Here is a 19,801-nt window from a genome sequence, read left to right on the forward strand (position 1 = left end):
ACATAAATGAGCTGAGCATTCTTTAGCCATTAGTATACTGGACTGAGAATTCCGCCACTGAAAGGGTGAGCATGTTTGGTGTAACGATTATTTGAACCTGTGAACACTCAATTTACGAATCGAGCGTTCTAACCATCTGGCCATGCCGGGCCCCTAAGGTATGTGGAATAAGTTATGAGTGATTGTAAATTCAAACTAATCGATTAGTAAAAAAAATTTGTGGTTCTGTTGACAAGTTTCTTTCCCTCTAATCTACAAGTTCAAAATTAGGGATGTCTAGTACAGGTATTTGTGTTACTTTGCGCGAACAAAGAAATGCACAGAAAGGTTAATATTAACAAATTCTATTTCGAAGTTACTGTGACTAAAAACAATAGAAGATGTTCTTTAGAAACAAAGCAAAATGTAAAGAAAGAAGAATGGGTGATAAAAAAGAAATTAGTTATTTAATAGCTACTGGAGACTTCCCACATCTTTGGTGTTCTGTCGAATACTTGTTTTCCTTCTTATTATTTTGCACTCTTCTGTCCCAGCAGAACCATATTTATAGTTGTATTTGTCTTCGCGCGACGTTATACAATGAGTTCTAGCTACCACGGGAAGTCGAACTCTGGATTTGTAAGATCTTATCCTCATCACTGACCAAGTGTCGTCGTAATTACTCTTTTAAAATGTTGGTGGCTATTCAGCTCTCGAGTTGTTAATAAAATAATAAGAACAATACTCTCGTGAAATCGTGTTTCAACCTTAAGCGCATCTACACTTATATTGATAATGTTGGGTTTGCTTTCATCCCCCATTTAATTAATTGAATTAGTTCTTTATGCTGATGAAATGCTGAACGTAAGGTCTTTGAAGCTTTTAGTATAATTATTTAGTCACGATTAACTGAAATATAACGTTAATAAATGTAAGTATTTGGTCAATAAAGTGGCTTTCTTATAATTACGAATAGCACATTTTATCTTTCAAGTCATCAGCTATTCTGTCTAACAATTACGTATAATATGCAGCCACTGTTACTTGGACTGTATCCTTAAGATTAAAGATTTAATAAACGTTTCTCAGTCAGATTAAATTTACCCTAATTTGAGTGTTATTAGTGGGGAAAATCCATTAGCAGGATTTTATTTTATTGTATTATCTTATATACGATTATGTTTTTAATCATAAAATGTTAAAACCATTTAGAATATATCAAATTTTGTTTTCCAAATAATTAACAACCTCGACTACGTGCATCTGAAGTGTTCGTCTTCTCAAAGCTTTCAAATGCATAAATCAACGACAAAAAGTAAGCTGTGCAAGAACTTACCTTTGGTACAATAATCGTGAAACGTTTTCAAATATTTATTAGATAATAATGGGACGCGATTGTGAATGTGTGTATGCTGTTAACTAATATTTGCTTCGTATGTGTTTATTAGTGTCCTAACTTTTGTTGTAAAATTCTACTGTTCCACTAAATGAACATGTATAACAAAAATTGCATTAGATTAAACTGTGGGACAAGATCGGACTGTTCATTAACGTTCTGGAGTGTTTTTCTTATAGCAAAATCACGTCGGGTTATCTGCTGTACCCATCGAGGAGAATCGAACCCCTGATTTCAGCGTTATAAATCCGCAGACTTACCGCTGTTTCAGCGGGGGATGTAACGTGCTAGACTGTGGAGCTGAGATTCTGCAGATTTCGTCCCATTATTGTAAATGGGACAGCGACAATTTTATGGATTTACAACACTTAAATCCAGGGTGCGATTCCCGCGATGAACACAGCAAGCAGCTCTGCTCTTCACGAGCCATGGATCGGTTTTAAAGGTTGTGGTTAAATTATATTACGTAAGGTACACAGGATTTAGCACTGGTTGGCTTTGACTAATTTTTTTCGCCCTAGTTTCTTAATTCAAAATTAGGAATGGCTAGCGCAGATAGCTTTGTATGAAAGTGGACCCTTATTCCTTTGTTCCTTAATGTTATTAAGTATAAAAGATACTCCCGTCTTGATTTTTTTTTAATTAAGCACAAAGCTACACAATAAGCTATCTGTGCTCTGCCCACCACGGGTATCGAAACCCGGTTTTTAGCGTTGTTAGTCCGCAGACATACCGCTGAGTCACTGGGGTGCTCCCGTCTTGAAAATTCTGAATCCATTGTTATGGTCTGATTGCATATTTTACGTTGGAAAGAGCTGTCACATATCCTTTTCAATATTTGGTGATATCATACACACTACCTCCAAAACGACAATGTCAGAAAGTAGTTCCGATACATGCCATTTCATCGTGACTTGCTTTCGGTTTTTCTTGATCATCTGTATATTAAAAATATTTTAATATAACGTACTCGTATAATAGGTTTAATAATCAAATGGCGTCAGAACGTTTTGTTTTTTTGTTTTGAATTTCGCGCATGGCTACTCAAGGGCTATCTGCGTTAGTCGTCCCTAATTTTGCCATGTCTTGGGCTACTCTTTAATCAAAGAATGGTGGGATTGACCGTCACAATTTAACGCCCCCACAGCTGAAAGGGCGAGCATGTTTGGTGCGACGAGAATTCGAACCCGCAAACCTCAGGTTACGAGTCGAACGCCTTAACTCACCTGGCCATTCCAGGCCTCAGTACATTTTGTATAAAATAAATCGAAACTTGTTGCATAGAAATTAGTTTAGTTTTAAATACTTCATATAATGATAGACAAACATCTAAATTTTGTGTGGATTAAACTGTAAAGTACACATTTCACACTTGTGTAATAAAGAGGAACACGATAATTTAATTGTTTTTAGGGTTAGTAGGTGCATGGTAGAAATTGACTGTTTTGATTTTGGACCGACGTTATAAAAGGTTTAGTTTGAATGTATAAATTCTAGGTTTAAGTTTCGTAAAGTGATCTTCGTGACAATACGAGGGCTGTTCAAAAAATACGCGCACTGTTTGAATTGCGCGGCTCCAGTTGATTCCAGGGGATCCGCTTGGTGTCGCTAGGTTCTCACAAATCAGCTGATTACGACGCCATTTCCCGATTGCAGATATCTTCATTTGTGTATTAGCTACGCGGTTTTAAGTGAAGTGCGATTTTTTCGTTTGGCGGATTTCAGAATGAATGACCTGAAGGAGCAACGACTTGCTGTGAAATTTTGTGTTAAACTTGAAAAATCTGCGACTGAAACTTTTGCTATGCTTAACACGGCTTACGGTGATGTTACTATGAAGCGTACGGCATGTTTCAAGTGGCATGAACGTTTTAAGGATAGTCGACAGTCCATTGAAGATGATGAGCGTCCTGGACGTCCTTCCACGTCAACTGACGACCCACACGTCGACAAAATCAACACCCTGGTGTGAGCAAATCGACGTCTGACTGTCAGGGAGCTTGCTGAAGAGTGTGGGATATCAGTTAAATCTTGTTACGGGATTTTGACCGAAAAATTGAAGATGCACCGCGTTGCTGCGAAATTTGTGCCTCAGAACTTGTGAGTTTTTGGCCAAACGCTCGATCACTGTTCTTCCCCACCCCCCCTACTCACCTGACATTGCTCTTTGCGATTTTTTCTTGTTCCCCAAACTCAAAAGACCCTTGAAAGGAAGAAGATTTTAGACGATTCCCGAGATTAAGGCAAATGCGACGAAGGAGCTGGAGGACATTACAAAAGAAGCGTACCAGGACTGTTTCAACAAGTGGAAACACCGTTGGGATAAGTGTGTTCATTGGGGAGGAGAGTACTTTGAAGGGGTCCCAGACCTGTAACTTCTAAATAAAGTACATTTTGTTTTATGACGTCAGTCCGCGTATTTTTTGAACAGACCTCGTATTGCTTAAACTAAGCTGTTTGTGTAGTCACAGGGCAGTAAGTGCAGTGCTGTACAGACCTACAAAACCTTATGTTTGGGGTAAAATAAAGATTCAGAATTTACTCGGAACTTTAGCGTTATTTCAAAAACTTCATTTCATATTTGAATTTTTTAGATCAATAAGTAATTTTATCTCCACGTGACACATATACTTCCTTTCTTTTAGCGTCTATAATCTCAGTTAATATTAAGCCTAAAAACACGATATTACTTTCCAGACAGACATTAGAGATGCACAAAATACAGCGATTTGTTAGCTGAATAAATTTATAAATCTAGTAACTTTCTTTATATTATTAGTACAGTGATTTCTATTTTCCTCATAAGTAAATAATCAACTCCATAAAGTTAGTTCTTACATAAGTCAGAACACACGTTAATTGAGATTGAAAATTCCAATGCAGAATCATATTCCTGATTTTTTCTGGATAGCAGTGTTACCTTCTCAGATACTGCACTTTCATCTAAATTATTTTTTTAAGTTTTAACATGTTTAAATAAGGCAGTCGTTAATTAAAAGTGGTTACAGATTTGTTTTGGAGAATTCTCTGAAATATAATTTAGTAGAAAGTATATGGATATTTGACGTTTCGTCTAATTTCTTGGTTTTGACGAAATCACTTCTCTGTTACTGCCATCTACGATTGCAAAATTAAAGTATTAAATTATCACCACAACACACACTGCTATCGATGAGATTCACAAGCAGTGACAATCCGATACTATAAAACAGTATATACCTTGTGTTTTGTCTCTCGGTCACGCACTAATATCGTAGTAACTTATTACGTAGTCTGGCTTCCTGTCAATTAAAATTGAGTAGTCTATAATTAATCAGAAATTAAAGATATATTTGGACTAAAATGTACAAAAAATTGCACCTTTTTCGCAAATCGACGAGTTACACCAGAAAACGTTTTCCAATTTCAAAAGATTTGTTTGTTTTGGAATTTCGCACAAAGCTACTCGAGGGCTATCTGTGCTAGCCGTCCCTTTATTAGAAGTTTAAGATTAGAGGGAAGGCAGCTAGTCATCACCACCCACCGCCAACTCTTGTGCTACTCTTTTACCAACAAATAGTGGGATTGACCGTCACATTATAACGCCCCCACGGCTGGGAGGGCGAGCATGTTTGGCGTTAAGGAGTGCGCTTCGCCATGCCAGGCCCAATTTCAAAAGAACGAAGTGGAATTTACTACATAATATAGATTTGACACCCATCTCAATAAGTGGTCCCTCATTGAAGAAATACAGATTGAACTAGAAAAGCATATGATAGACTCAAAAGTGCAGAATAAATACGAATCACTTTTTGAAGTTTCTTAATGAAAACACAACAGAAAGAAACAGAAGATGTAAAGGAAGAAAATACAACGAACACGAAGTGTTGAGTTGATAGAATCAAAGCGAGCAGCCGATGCACAATACAGAAGAGAGACTTGCCAACAAAAGTTAAAAAGCAGCAGATTCTAGAATGCGATAGAGGCAAAACAGCCAAAAGAAGACAGAACCAATTGCAACAAGAAGCAAATGTTAGAAGAGAACATGACAAACTAAAAACTGTACAAAAACGACTAAATCACTCGTAGAAAGAAACGGATTCTAGAAAAAACAAACATGACAGATGCAAAACTGTAGATAGATGATAAACGCTAAACGAAAGAATATGACAGACATAAGATACAACGAATGCTGACAAGTGAGAACCAGGAAAAAAATGACGTTAGAAAACGGCGCAGCGAGAAAAAAGAAAATGTGTTAAAAATAAAACAATTAAACGTTTTCAGAAGAAAACCTTCAACAATATAATTGTGCAAAAATGATTGCTTTGTGCCATTTAAATTAAGCCATACAGTTCCCAGCTAAGCCATCAAGCGAAGGGAATTTAACAATTGTTGTCAAAAAGTGCAACTACCTCTGAGGAGTAAAGTTCTCGATTATTTACGTAAACTTATGAGCAACACACAGAATCCACATTAATCTCATAAATTGTCATATAATTGTTCTTTCATTTGTTTCAATGGAAGCTAAATTCAAAGATATATCTGGTCGAGGTCCTCATTACTTCTAAGTTGATGGACAAATATACCATCGCACATGGAACGTGCATTCCAATGAAGAGATAATTTGAACAATTATATATTGTAGATTCAAGAAACTACTGATGCGAGGATTAACAACCGAGTAAATGAAAGATGAATCACTAACTTTATGCAGAATCTGGACAGTGGCACACCAAATGTTAGATGTAGCTCGACAGAAAAAAGGGCTAGCAACTCATGATAGTCGAACATTTCTGTGGTTAAAGACGGCTTTTAAAATGGATTGAAACGCAGACAGGAGGAGATACAATATCCCTGCAGGGAATGAATAAGCCAAAATATTCAGGAACATGGATGATGATGAGCCACCCTTTGAGAGAAATTTCTGTGTGTATCCTCACAGTCCTAATGCTCAGGCGATAAGTTTGAATATCTTCAGCCTTAACTTGGACTCCATGGCATACATGCTTTTTTTATTCCCTATTGTGACCTAGTCCGGCAACTATGGATAGACGTAAATATGGAAAGGAAGGAGAACATTCTCCACACAAATGCCAGCATGTTAAAATACAAGGCTATACAAACAAGAATAAAAAAGAATTACGCCCCATCTTACATGTAGGAAAGTTTTTTCAGCAATAGCATGTTGACTCTCGCTTGCAAGTTGAAGCTAAAAACTTCAACTTTATCAGAAAGTGGTAACGAATACTAAAGGTTAAACAGGTCTTGCTGACTTTCAAGATGGGTGCACTGTAATATAACCTCCATGTTTTGCAAGGAATTTTGAGAATATATGGAAAACCCGATTTATTTACAACCATGATATGTAACCCATTTGGCCCGAGATAAAGAACCTATTTCCACGACAGCAACCGTCAAATAGACCTGATTTAGTTGCATAGGTATTCAAGATAAAGTTGCAAAAGAGGTTGGATGGTATCCTGAACAAACATTTTTATAGGCTCTTTGCTCATTGTTATTCCATTGACTTTCAGATAAAAAAAAAAAAAAAAAAAGATTTGTATCATGTCCCTATTTTAGTTATTTTGCATCAAGATGATTAGTTCATTAATCCTAATGAGATAGACGAAGCCGTCTGCAATAGAATTCCTCACAAACAGGTTGAGCCAGTTATTTATGAAATTGTAAAGTGTATAATTCATAGGTTCTAGAGAGGACACAGTTCAAACACTTCCTGTACGAAAAATGCCAAATGTCTAAAGAAGTTTCTGAAAAAATTCAGACAACAAACTTGCTAATGTTGATGGCTACCCTTTGTTAAGAAGACAAGAAACAGTTCAAGTAGGCAACATCACCCTGGGTAACAGAAACGTGATACCTTACAACAAACAACTAAGCTACAAATTCAACTGCCGCATCAATGTAGAATTTACTATTACTATTACATTTACTATATTTAAATGTATAAAAATGTTACAATGCTCTGCAAGTTAAGATAGGAAATATTGTACGTAATGGTGATGTAATTCTTGATGAAACTGTTCAATACCTGTAAGCAAAGTATGTAAATAGCTCCAAAAACAATGTGGAAATTGTTGGAAAAACAAAATGTATGATAAATCTCATAGAGAGATGTGTTTAGCTGTGCATTTAGAAAGGGAACAATTAATTTATTTCCAGGATGGAAAAGAGGAAAGCACTAGATCAAGCTGAAATTTGCAAACATTCATTTCTCAGTAGGGGTTCTTCTGAATCAACATGATGAGCAAGAAAGGAAGTTTCTTTACACAGATATCCTGTACCACTATATCTTTGTACTAAGTGAGTTTTATAGACATAGTAAGGTTCTTCTACCTTAGATCATTACTACTGCATGTTAAGGGATGAATACAGTTTTGAAATCCTCCCTCCATAGAGTTGAAGGTGTTCCCTATGACAATTTTCGAAAGCAGGTGATAAAAAGAGTTTACTCAGTAATGATAAGAAATGGTAGAGGTGCATGGAGGAAGCATCAACCATACAAATACCATATCAAACAAGGTAGTTATTTGCACCAGTATGTTTGTTCAATAAACCAAAAGATCCCAGTCTGTTATACTAGCAAATTTGAAGAGAATACATCATAAACTGTACCTGTGAAGTGGCAATTGATGAATTAACTTAAGAGAAATAAGTTTAAATCCAATGTAACACCACATCTTTGAACGAGTGCTAAATGAACTAAATAAATAATGAAAATCAGATCACAGATGGTTTTTTCCTCAATGGCCCTGAAGCATCTGGGAAAACGTATTCACACAATAACTGCTTCTTATTGTGCACTTATGAGGTGCAAATAAATATACACACTGAACTTAAGTGTTTATTAAAATAAAATATAATTGGCTAATAACCTCAGTGACAGTGATAGGGACAGTAGTTCAATGTAACATAGGCACAGTTAATCATGAGAACAGAAAATTTTTTTCCATATTTTGTTTAATGAACATAATACATCATGTCACTAAATATGCATGTATACTTAGAACAAAAACTCAGTATTCATTATTTCCCAAGTTATCATGGTAAAGTTTTGCTGGGAAGTATAATTAGATCCAGTTATGTGTTGCGAATTCCTAGGGCTTGTTCCAACTCTGCTCTACGTTGTTGCACCTTTCCATAGAAGTACCTGCACACAGCTTCCTGAGCCCAGGGTTGATAGTAAAAGTCAGATCTTCGCTCCTCTTCAGGATTACCAACCACATCTGTCATGGTCTAAAGTGATCATAATAATGAAAAACAATTTAATTTTTTATTGTGTCTGAAAACTCACTAGATGATTATGGATTTTTCTTTTTCCCACTGTAAAATATGTTATCGCTGTGAAGTAAAGGAGAAAAAATAGAGATGTTTTGTATGCTTTAGTTAGATACATAAAATTATTTATTTTACTTAAAGCCTAATAACATCTTTATGGTACTATTTTTCTAAGTCTTATATAGCCTATATAAAAGCCAGTGTGCATCATGTCACATCATACTTAATTTCTCAAAATAGAATCATCATACATGCTAAAATGCATTTATCTAAATAGAATAGTTTGATTAGAATATGTTAATTATGATTTTAGTCATAGAGTGCAAGATGGTCATGAAGGGAGGTGCCATGAAACCTACAAATGTAGTGAGTGTTGGTATAACAAGCCTAAAGAAAAGACAGTGTGATATCACCTTGTCTACAGCCAACTGCATAAAATTTATTAAAAAACTAAAAATGCTGATTCAATTATAAACTTATATCATTTATAATTAAACTATTTTTTATTAAATCACCAATGTTCTTAACAAAAAAGAAATTCATCAGCAGAGACTAAGTTAAGAAATCAACAAATATTATTCAGGTTTTGTTGTCTGTACACTTCACTTTATACTTTCAGTACACTAACTGACAACAATATTAGATCACATTTTTGTTGAAAAGCAACAATGGCTTTTATGTCGCATTGTTTCTAAAGAAAAGTGTAATGTAATATTGTTGTTAGTCAAGGTACTTTCAATGTACAATATTAAGTTACTTTTGTTAAAAAGCAACATGACATAAAAGCCATTGTTGAAACAATGTGCAAGTTTTCTCAACTGTCTCAATAAGACTTTTCTTAAGTTTGACAAATATTGTTTTAGTTACCATCACACTTTTATCTTTCTTTATAATCACCTTTAAAAAACAAATACCACATTTTCCACTGAACATTTCTAGGTAGTACTTTTATGCAAAAACTGAACATGAGCAGATTAAAAGCTGAGAAAATATTATGTAAAATTCTACTAGTTACCCTGTTAATATTTATTAGAATGATTGATATTTATAATGAATTATAACATATTCAACATTATCCCTACAAATATATTTACAGATTAGTTTCATGAAAGTAAACTCAATTCTGTGGAAATTATTTAAGGTTCAAATTTGGCTAACTTAAGCTAACTTTGTATTTCTGCCAATGATAAAAAAAAAAATGATGTTTATCTCCAGAATGTATCTTTATTCGCTTAATATTTTTCCTACTAACCTTTGTCAGGAGCTATTAATAGTCTTGTAAGTTCATCAATTCAAAGTGACATAATTCTGCAAAAAACTTTTTGATTTCCAATGTTCTTCTGCAAGCCAATAAACACACAAATCAGTGTAGGCTCCCAGTTATAAAGATATGACTCAGATGGTTGGAACTGAAAATTTCCATTGAATGTTATATATTTCTAGTTTACGCTGAAGAAATATGGCCAAGAATCAAAGCACAGTAAACTTTAAATATGACCCCTGTGAGCATCCACAGAAATTTCTTCAAATGTGGGAGCAAGGTCTAAATCAAGGGTATATATAAAGTTGTGGGGGGTTGTCCCACATGAAGATAAGGCCCCTTTTCCACTGTGTTATACTAACATCCTGGTTCAAAGGACTTACTGCTGAAACTTAAATGTCAGGTACTTGCCAATACCTGCACACACAATACCTTGCAAACTTGATTAACTCCTGTAAAGTTTTGGTATTTTGTTCTCATCTGAACTTTCAAATGAGAATTTATACCCAGAATATACACAATCTATGCCAAACTGAACAAACTAAAACAATGTTGATATTGTGTAAGTAAGTTAGATTTTCAAAGAAAATTTGAATATTTTCAATTGCTTAAATATTGAACTGCTTTGCTAAAGCAACTCTACATCAATTCAGGTATAAAAGATCAATTTGAAAGGATACAATGTTAGATTAATGGTCTATAAGTGTGTATAATCGAAGTGATCTAACTTCACCAAAAAGTAAGTGCATCTGCTCAAGCCACATCTCTCATAATACGATAAACCAAACATGAAGACCAAAGAGCTTTCCAAAGAAGTCAGAGATAAAGTGGAAGAAGCACAGAAGGTTACAAGAAAATATCAAAGTTACCAACTATCCTTTTGAGTATGTTGAAGTCTGTTGCTAAGAAGTGGAATGTGCTTCATACCATCCAGTTGCCACACAAACTAGGCCAACTTTTAATCCAAGCAGCCAGAAAAGCATAAAACTGGTTAAGGATGCCACTGTATGACCATAAGTGACAAAATATTTGCAAAGTTCCATATCAGAAATGGGAATCAGTGTTTGTACATTGACAATATCCCAGTTCCTACTACAAAAAGCTGGCCTGTATGGGCAAGTGACAAGAAAGAAACCATTACTGAAAAAAAATCATCTTAAATCTCACATGGAGTTTGTGATAAAGCATGTAAATGATACCACACACACATGGCAGTAGATTTTACAGTCAAAAGAAACAAAAATTGAGCTAGCTGATCTAAATTCAATGCATCATGTTTGGATAAGCCCAACACAGCACATCACCTGAGAAGCTTGTCAGGATTAAGGAGAAGATGAATGGTGCACAATACAGGCAAATCCTAGAGGAAAACACCAAGAATCTAAAATGGGATCAAAAATTCACATTTCAGTATGACAACAACCTGGTGCATAAGACCAAAGCCACTCTGAAGTGGTTTCATAAGAAAGTCAATGTCCTGGAGTGGCTCACCTTTAAATCCCTAGTCTGTGAAATCAGCCATTTGTTGATAAACTGTTGTGGATCTTTTGCAAAGCTAAGAAAGAACTCTCGGTTGGTCTTCAGCTGGTTGATAGTTTCCACAGTTTCATGAATCTGTTTCAAAATTTATTAAAACAACATAGTTTAAAACACATTACATGATATCACTTACAACCCTTAAACATACTAGCTCTGAATAACATTACAGATGTTAAAATTTATATCTAAAGTAAATTAGAATCTACTGACTAAAGAAAGTGTATGAGGAAACTGAAACTCGGTAATTCAATTTAATGCATAACGTATTCACTGTTCCTATAAGTTGAAGATTTTACAAAAGCTAGATGACCCATCAAAAAATGTAAGAACACAATTCTACATTCTGACTGTTTTTTACCATCAAACTACAGAATGATACAGATACATTTATAAAAAAAAACTAATACTAGACTAGGGGGTGATAATTATACTCAACTCTGACATTCTTACAGTTTTCTATTAGCAAAAATGATTCAAAATTGCCCTAACTTTTTCCACTGACACAGTTTTCTTAATATCATAACATACTTTTCCAATTCACAGTTCACATCACGGCTATGTTAAATCTCATTTATAGTTGTTTAATATAAAGAAAAAGACTTAAGATTAAAAAACAGGAATAAGTAAACAAAAATTGCTTTAGTTTTATATCAACATATACACAAGTAAACTCAAATCCATGCTTGATTTTTTTCAGTTCATTTTCACATCCTCTTTATGAAGTGCCTTATATAAATATTTGCAATCTTAAACCATAACTACAAATGCTGTCCAGTTATTAGATGCAAAACTAAAAGGTTATATAACACAATTATATAACTGGAATTTTGAGTTGTCTTGTAGAAATGAGTAGTATGACAAATTTGAAGCAACACTTGTGGCTTACTGTATTTATGAGTGAGGTTTCCATATCTTCTGACTGAATATAAATAATTTCCAAACAATTCTAAATAATATATTAAATAATAAACTCCATAAAAAGTATAACACTAAACACTAACATTTAGCTTCTTGCAATAAAATACACAATTACTCCAGGTGTTAACATCTTTGCTTAGATATTATGTGATATATCTATAAAGGAAAAAGCTATTGTTGTTTTTCATTTGTAACACTAACACTTAACATATTGGACTGTAAACTACTAGTATTTTTCAGATTATTTTATAAAATATTTATGTGATGCATGTTAAGATTAAGATAGTAGAAATATGTATTATAATAATCTAAATAATGGAGTTCTTGAATATATACTGAATAAAAGAAATTATTTACAGAACACCACACTGAGGAGAAATTCCATTTTTTAATAGAAATATATATCCAATCCATTGGTCCCTCTGGTGAAAAGTCAGAAATAATGTGCATTTCACATACTTATCAGGTGTATTTTACACAAGACTGATGTTTATATGTGGATCCTGAACACAAAAGCAGATTATAAAATGCATACAAAAAGGACTACTTTTACAAAGAGCATAGATTTTCTATTATAAATTAATAGATATTGAAATAATGCAAGAAAAGTCATTTACTTGCAATGATAAGATTTACAGACCTCACTGACAGATGCAACCTGGACACAACATAAAAACTAGTACATTTTTGATATTGTCAAATGCTTGATTTTGAAATTCCTATTGAGCTTTTAACACAGGATTTCACTTTTAACCAGAAGCAAAGTAGTGTTTTGGTTGGCAGGGTAAAAAACAAGAATTTATGATGATTGTTTCTTAGAGATATTGCATACACTATTGGAAAGTCCTGAATCTGCTATATCAAAACATACATTCTACTTGGAAGTATCTGCAGCCACAGAGATACAGGGTTTTGGATTGACTGTATCACTTTACCAACAAGTCACTCACACAAATTGATTTTCCTGTTTGGTTCTTAAACCAAATTATGTGACCTTTAATTGTTTTTGTAGTTGGAAACCTTTCTCTTGACATTTTGACCTGATGGAAGGCTAGTATTACCACTATTGTCCTTATCAACATCAAACCTATTTTTAAGTGCTAATATAACATCTTTGGGTTTGATAGATATATTTCCCTCAGCAAGGACTGTAAAATGGTTCATGACAATTGGATCCACAGCAGTTACATGGGCTACAAGTAAAACATTTCAGAACCTTGCAAATGGAGATAATTGAGGCAATAATACTGATTGATGGTAACATGCCAAAGGGTAATAAGGTTCCAGTCATGGTCAGTAGAGCTTGAAGCTATCTGGTGAAGATGTATTGTGCTTCAGTCTGAAAATCAGATGCAATAATGGGTGAAGAACAATAAGGTTAATACAGCAGACCCATCTGCTGTATAACAAGAAGTACTGTCATTAACTATGGAGTTTCTTTTAACGATGTAGTCAGTCACATCTCAGTCAATTTTGGTCCAATTTGGAAACTATGAATTGTAACCAGTATACCTTATCATATGCTACATTCTATACAAGTATCATCAAAAATGAATGGGTAAATCCCAGAATATTTTCATCTGGTCCTTGCCACAGAGGTGATTCTAGTCGAAGGAAAGATTCTGTGTTTACAAATTCAGTAGTTTCCATATAAATATTTTTCTTCAAGTGTAGCAGTAATTCCCATTAAAGGAATAATATATTATTTGGTTCAATTTAGATAACTTTACACTCGTGCAATTTTTATCTAAACTATTAAACAAAAGCAATACTGTTAATTAACTTTGATATCACAATATTTATCTATATCAACAGATACTAAGGCAAACTAAAACACTTTTTTATCACTATTAACTCATTAACTGAGTGGTTTATGGATGACTATGTTATTTTCACTTCTTTGAGAAATGAACAACAGTTATACTTTCTTTCACCTTCTCAGGATATTTTAAAATTTACAGGTTCAGAACAAAATTCAGCTCATGGTATATTACTCCAATACCAAAAAGTTTAAATTTTATTGTTAATTTTTATGGTTTACAATAAGATCTTGTTTAGTGATATTTACCCTAATTTTGAAGTAATGAAATACAATGACAGAACTTAGCTAGCAGTGACCAATGCAACAAGAAAAAGTTAAATAATTAATTAGAGATTGCCAATTTCAATTCTGCTTGATTTGGTGTTAAGACAAACCTACACAGTGAAATTGTGTTTTTCATGCTGTGGGTTTCAAAACCAGATCTTTAGCATTCTAAGCCCTTAGTCTTACTTGCTGAGCCAACAAAAACAATACTCTTTGGATTCATTTACTTAAAATTCTGTTCACAAAAGAAATAACTATTCATGCAACTAACACATCCTTATCTGTCAAATCATACAAACACAAACATTGTTTTTAACAGTCATTTACTTACCACATACAAAGACTAAGAAACTAAATGTTAACTTGTAATATGGAAAGCACAGACTATCCATGAACATAAGTAGTTGCTGAAGTACCAAATGATAAAAAATGATAACTAACCTAATGTTCACAAATGACATATTAACTATTTCAATACAGGGTTGGTCTATATGACCCACCATGACTTCGTTGCACTCATTTATCATCTTTGTAGATTTAACACAAGTTGCATATTAAATTATTTTTGTTTAAAGTAAGAAAACTACCAAGAAGCCACTTCCTGTCATATGTTATCATTTTCATAACTTACATACAAAATAATTTTTCTCATATCATAAAAAAATTACCAACAAATTCTACAACAAATATATTTTACTGTACTTTCCACAGAATTTTCTTATTTCACATCTATTTTCCAGGTAAAACTGACCAAAATTCACAAGTCTATATCATGGAATACATTGTACACCTTGATAAATAGAAAAAAAAAAAAAAAAAACTATCATTTCTCATTTTGAATTTTACTGAAAACACTTCTCACTTATCATTATATTACACTGGTTCAGAAGGATTTATGCCTCAACAACAACAAAAAAAACATTTACTGTAACTTAGTTCTTAATATCAAAGATAAGGTATTAAAGGTGCTGTTGTGTTCCTATAAAACATATTAAAGCAGCTTACTGTTTAAACATCTTTGTTATATGTGCTTTGGATCTGTTTAGTGTATATATTTATGTTCAATTAGAGACACAAATCAAATCTTTAAATTAAATGCTAATATTTGTTTTTGCTTATCTACATGCCTTGTTATCCAGTCCTTGAATCTCCTGTTGACTAGCTGTGGACAGGAGAAAGTTGTTAATCTGGCCTTTGAGAGAGTCATCCTGAAATAAAGGAAAAACTAAAACATTGCCTCATATCTTCTTTATAAAATAACTGGACATTGCAAAACATAAAAACTTATTGCACTTTATCACCACAAAACAGAATCTAAAATGAACATATCACAGTTAAAAATTACAAACATACCAGTCACTATATTAAGAAAATCCATACACAATTATTGAAAAATAAGTCACAATAATTACTGAAATATTCAAGGAAATAAGCTGAAAGCATAACCTAAATTTTAGTAATATCCTAGAATTGTGGTTTAAAGGGCAGGTTAGCTTTTACCGAGTTCTACAAGAGAAGGGACAAACACATTATTAACAGCTTTTGAAAACAATTTACTACAGATGTGGCAGTAAAAAATTGTCACCTTTTATCCCTACATAATTATAATTAGCATATATCTTTATTTGAGCTCAAAATTAGTGGATAAGCTAACTGCAATTTTAGACAACAATGAATACTATCAATACAGAACAAAAAATGCTGGCTGCAAACATGACATTTATAAGAAACATAGATCTAACATTTCATGGTTTATTAGCCAGTACAGCATACAAAACCTACTACAGCAAATATTTTTAAGTTTCATGCATTCAAACATACAAATACAAAGCTTCTCATCAAATTTACTGCATTAATCACATATCAACCTATCCTGTTAGATGTACAAAACTGTCTTAGCTGAAATTGACTCCTACTCCACCAAAGTGTATGCACCCTCCTGTCCTATCATTCTCACTATTAAGTATATGATGAACCAAAACTATAATTTCTTTAATGATATTACACTCCACAATCAGATCATATCTGATTTTTTCTCTTTATAAAAGAAAACAGTTTTAAAAAGCTGAGATATTATCCTGTCCTCATATGACAACCTCTTCATTCCAACCCTGTCCAATAATCAATTTCCTTCTTAAGATAAAAAAAATTCAAGACTAAACACAGTGATCCAAGTGAGGCCTAATATAATGAAGTGATAAAATCTTTAAACTTATATTTAATATCTCTGTAAATACTGGCTAAGATCCAATTTGTTGTACCACAAGCAACAGCACAATGCTTAGATGGCTTAAGAGACAATTTTCCAGAATTGTTGCTATGACATGCAAACTGTCCTGTAGCAATATATAAATTAAGATGAAACTGGTAGAGGAAACTAGAAGGTAGTACATCTCTTAAAAATAATACTTGACCACAGTTATGTTCAAATGTACTAATAATAATCAAAACTACTTTTGGTGTGTAGATTCAAAAATTTAAAAACAAAAAAATGGGGGACACTGAAATCATCTCAAACTTTTACAAGTTTTAGGATAACTTTGTTGACTTTTAGACTCCTTTCCTGCTACAAATTCCTTGGATTTTCAAGAGTTTTTCAAATGTGTGACCAACCTGTTGATCATTTTAGAATGCTTTTGTACTGACTTTCCCAGCTTGTGCAGAAATGTGCACAAGGTGTTTGGTTGGTTTGGCATTTTATGGTGCAAAGCAACTAGGCTATCTGCACCAAACATCCAGTAAAAAGTTAAAATTAAAGTAAAATTATTAAAATTTGTCAAAAGGAATAAAGTTAAGACAAAACAATGTTTACTTTGTGAATTAAAAACTTAAATAGTGTCAAAACCAATTTTTATATCTAGTTTACAGCAGTAAGAGAGAAACTATAGTAATACAAGTTTCAAGAGACTTTCTGTAGCACAACTGTATTTATCATAATCACCAGGATGACTAACAGGTAAGTTCAAGCATCAGCATTAGTCATCTGAAGTTGGCCTTTCCAGTCCTGGTTTCAAATTATTTAACATCACAACCGTTTTCAGAAAGTAAAGTAATACAAGTTTTAAAAGACTTTCTGTAGCATAATCTTAATTATTATAACTCACTAAGATGACTAACAGGTAAGTTCAAGCATCAGCATTAGACACCAATCGACTGCCAACTGGCACAGAGTTAAGCCTTGAATACAGGACCATAGTCCATGTATGGAACAGGCACAGAAGTGATACAACCAGAGCAGATAGACTTAGTTGCAGTGTTGGTGAGCTCATTTTGCAAATACCAACGTGGTTTGGTATCCAGAAAAATTGGATAGAAGTACATATTAAAGAGGAATGGGCCAGTCAGTTTTGAATATTGGCAAGAACAGGGTGATTGAATAAGAGCATGAAATATCTTTAACATAGAACATGGATATGCTCCCCAAGTGGTGGAACACAGAACACAGAGGATATTTAGTGCTCTTGTGCATTTGACTCGTAGCTGCTTTATGTGTGATATAAAGATCAACTTATGGTCAAAGATAACCCCAAAAACTTTGTCTCAGGGACCACAGGTAATACAACTCCACCAACACAATTCAGGATTGGGATGAATACCCTGTTGGCAGCAAAAGTACATGCAAATGGTTATATATAGAGAGAAGTTAAAACTGTTTGCCTTGGTCCACTTCAGTAAATGATTGAGGGCAGTCTGTAGCTACTGATCAATATACCTCATGTTCGATGACTGACACGAGATGTGAAAATCCTCGACATAGAGCCCGTTGACAACAGTAAGAGAGAGTTGTTTTCAGCAATGACATTAATCTTTATACTGAAAAGTGTGACACTCAAAACACAGCCCTGAGGGACTCCAAGTTCCTATAAAAAAGAATGGAAAAGTGTTGAACCCACATGAACTTGAAATCGTCTGTCCATTAAAAGATTAATAAAAATGGGCAAACGACCCTGTAACTCATATAAGTGGAGGTCTTGCAAAATGCCATACCTCCACGTAGTGTCATAAAGCCTTCTCAAGGTCAAAGAATATTGATACAAGATGTTATCATTTGAGAAAGACTTCTCTGATTGATATTTCAAGTAAAATCAGGTGGACCATGGTGGAGCACTGTTGTTGGAACCCACACAAGGTAGGCAAAATGAGGTTGTTCGATTAATGGAACCAAACAAGACAAGCATTAACCATCCTCTCTAAGGTCTTACAGTAACAGCTTGTCAAAGCAGTTGGACACTAGTTTGAAGGATTTTGCAATCCTTCCCAGGCTTAGAGAAAGGTAGGACAATAGCGTGGTGTCAGACATCAGGAAAAACATTCTCCTGTAGAATTGGTTAAAAAAAATCAGAAGAGAAGCAAGAGATAAAAGGTGCAGCATCTCACAGTGTATATCATCAGGTCTCACTGATAGACTGCCAGACTGTTGAGGAGCCAGTCTGAGTTCCACCAATGTAGAGGGGTGATTACAGTTATACAGACAATCAGCTAAAAAGAAAAGAGGTGATCGCTCTGTCGAAGTCTTGATAGTTAAGAAGGTGGAGGATGAAGCAGAAGTGCTAGACACCCAGCAAAAGCTTTCACCAAGAGTATAGGCGATGCTTGAGGTATCAGCTACTTCCTGGCCATCAGAGAGCAGGATCAAGAGAGGGGCAGAATTATATTGCCCATTGACCTTTCGAATCTTGTTCCATGTGACTTTGGAACTGACAGTAGAAGAGATGCTGGTTGTGAACTTAATCCAAGATTCTTTCTGGCTTTAACATCTTACCCAACAAGCATTTGCACAGGCCTGCTGGAAAGTGATGAGGTTTGAGAATGTGGGATACCTATGAAAAGTATCCCAGGCCTGTTTTTGGGCTTTCCATGCTATGTGGCAGGGAGGATTCAAGCACAGATGAGAATATCATGGAAAACAATTTGAGGTTGCAGAAATACACTGAGCAGCTGGCTGTATAATACAGGTCTCTGTTGTTCAAAGAGAATTCCAATGACTGAGGACGTGAACAAATGACCGTTTTGCATCTTGCAGTGGGAGAAGAAAATGTACACAAGGAAATGCCCGTATCCAGAACCAAAAGAAGTAGATCTTGGGGTTTGCTGGAATGAATGTTAGGGACAGAGATGCAGGTTGATGTTGATTCATCAACTTTTTCAACCATGGAGGTCAAAAGAGTTTTCATATGGTTTGAGAATGATTCTTTTGGGGGGCACAGAGAGATCCGACTGCACTCTTACTGTAGTAGTGGAATGAAGTGCAGCAGCACACATCCAAGATTAAGTGATGGACACTAACTTTCGAGCCTTAGGGTAAGTAATGTTTTGAATCATCTGCATACCCTACACCTCTTTT

The 19,801-nt window shown here is 34.3% G+C and overlaps 1 protein-coding gene across 4 annotated transcripts in view; it reads right to left on the bottom strand.

Annotated features, from left to right (window-relative positions):
* Positions 1-8,300: 8,300 nt before the first annotated feature.
* Positions 8,301-19,801, bottom strand: part of Bap60 (Brahma-associated protein 60) — a 39,068-nt gene continuing 27,567 nt past the window's right edge. For 3 of the 4 annotated variants that reach the window (XM_076470949.1, XM_076470951.1, XM_076470948.1), the window contains 3 exons: positions 15,585-15,665; positions 11,406-11,528; positions 8,304-8,611 (listed from right to left, as the gene is read on the bottom strand). In XM_076470949.1, coding sequence (XP_076327064.1) covers positions 8,456-8,611; positions 11,406-11,528; positions 15,585-15,665 — 360 coding nt within the window. In that variant the 3' untranslated portion in view covers positions 8,304-8,455. Of the gene's footprint in view, positions 8,612-11,405; positions 11,529-15,584; positions 15,666-19,801 lie in introns of all 4 variants that reach the window. The other variant, XM_076470950.1, reaches the window with a different exon arrangement.

This window comes from Tachypleus tridentatus, chromosome 12, assembly GCF_004210375.1.
Source record: "Tachypleus tridentatus isolate NWPU-2018 chromosome 12, ASM421037v1, whole genome shotgun sequence".
Classification (NCBI taxonomy): domain Eukaryota; kingdom Metazoa; phylum Arthropoda; class Merostomata; order Xiphosura; family Limulidae; genus Tachypleus; species Tachypleus tridentatus.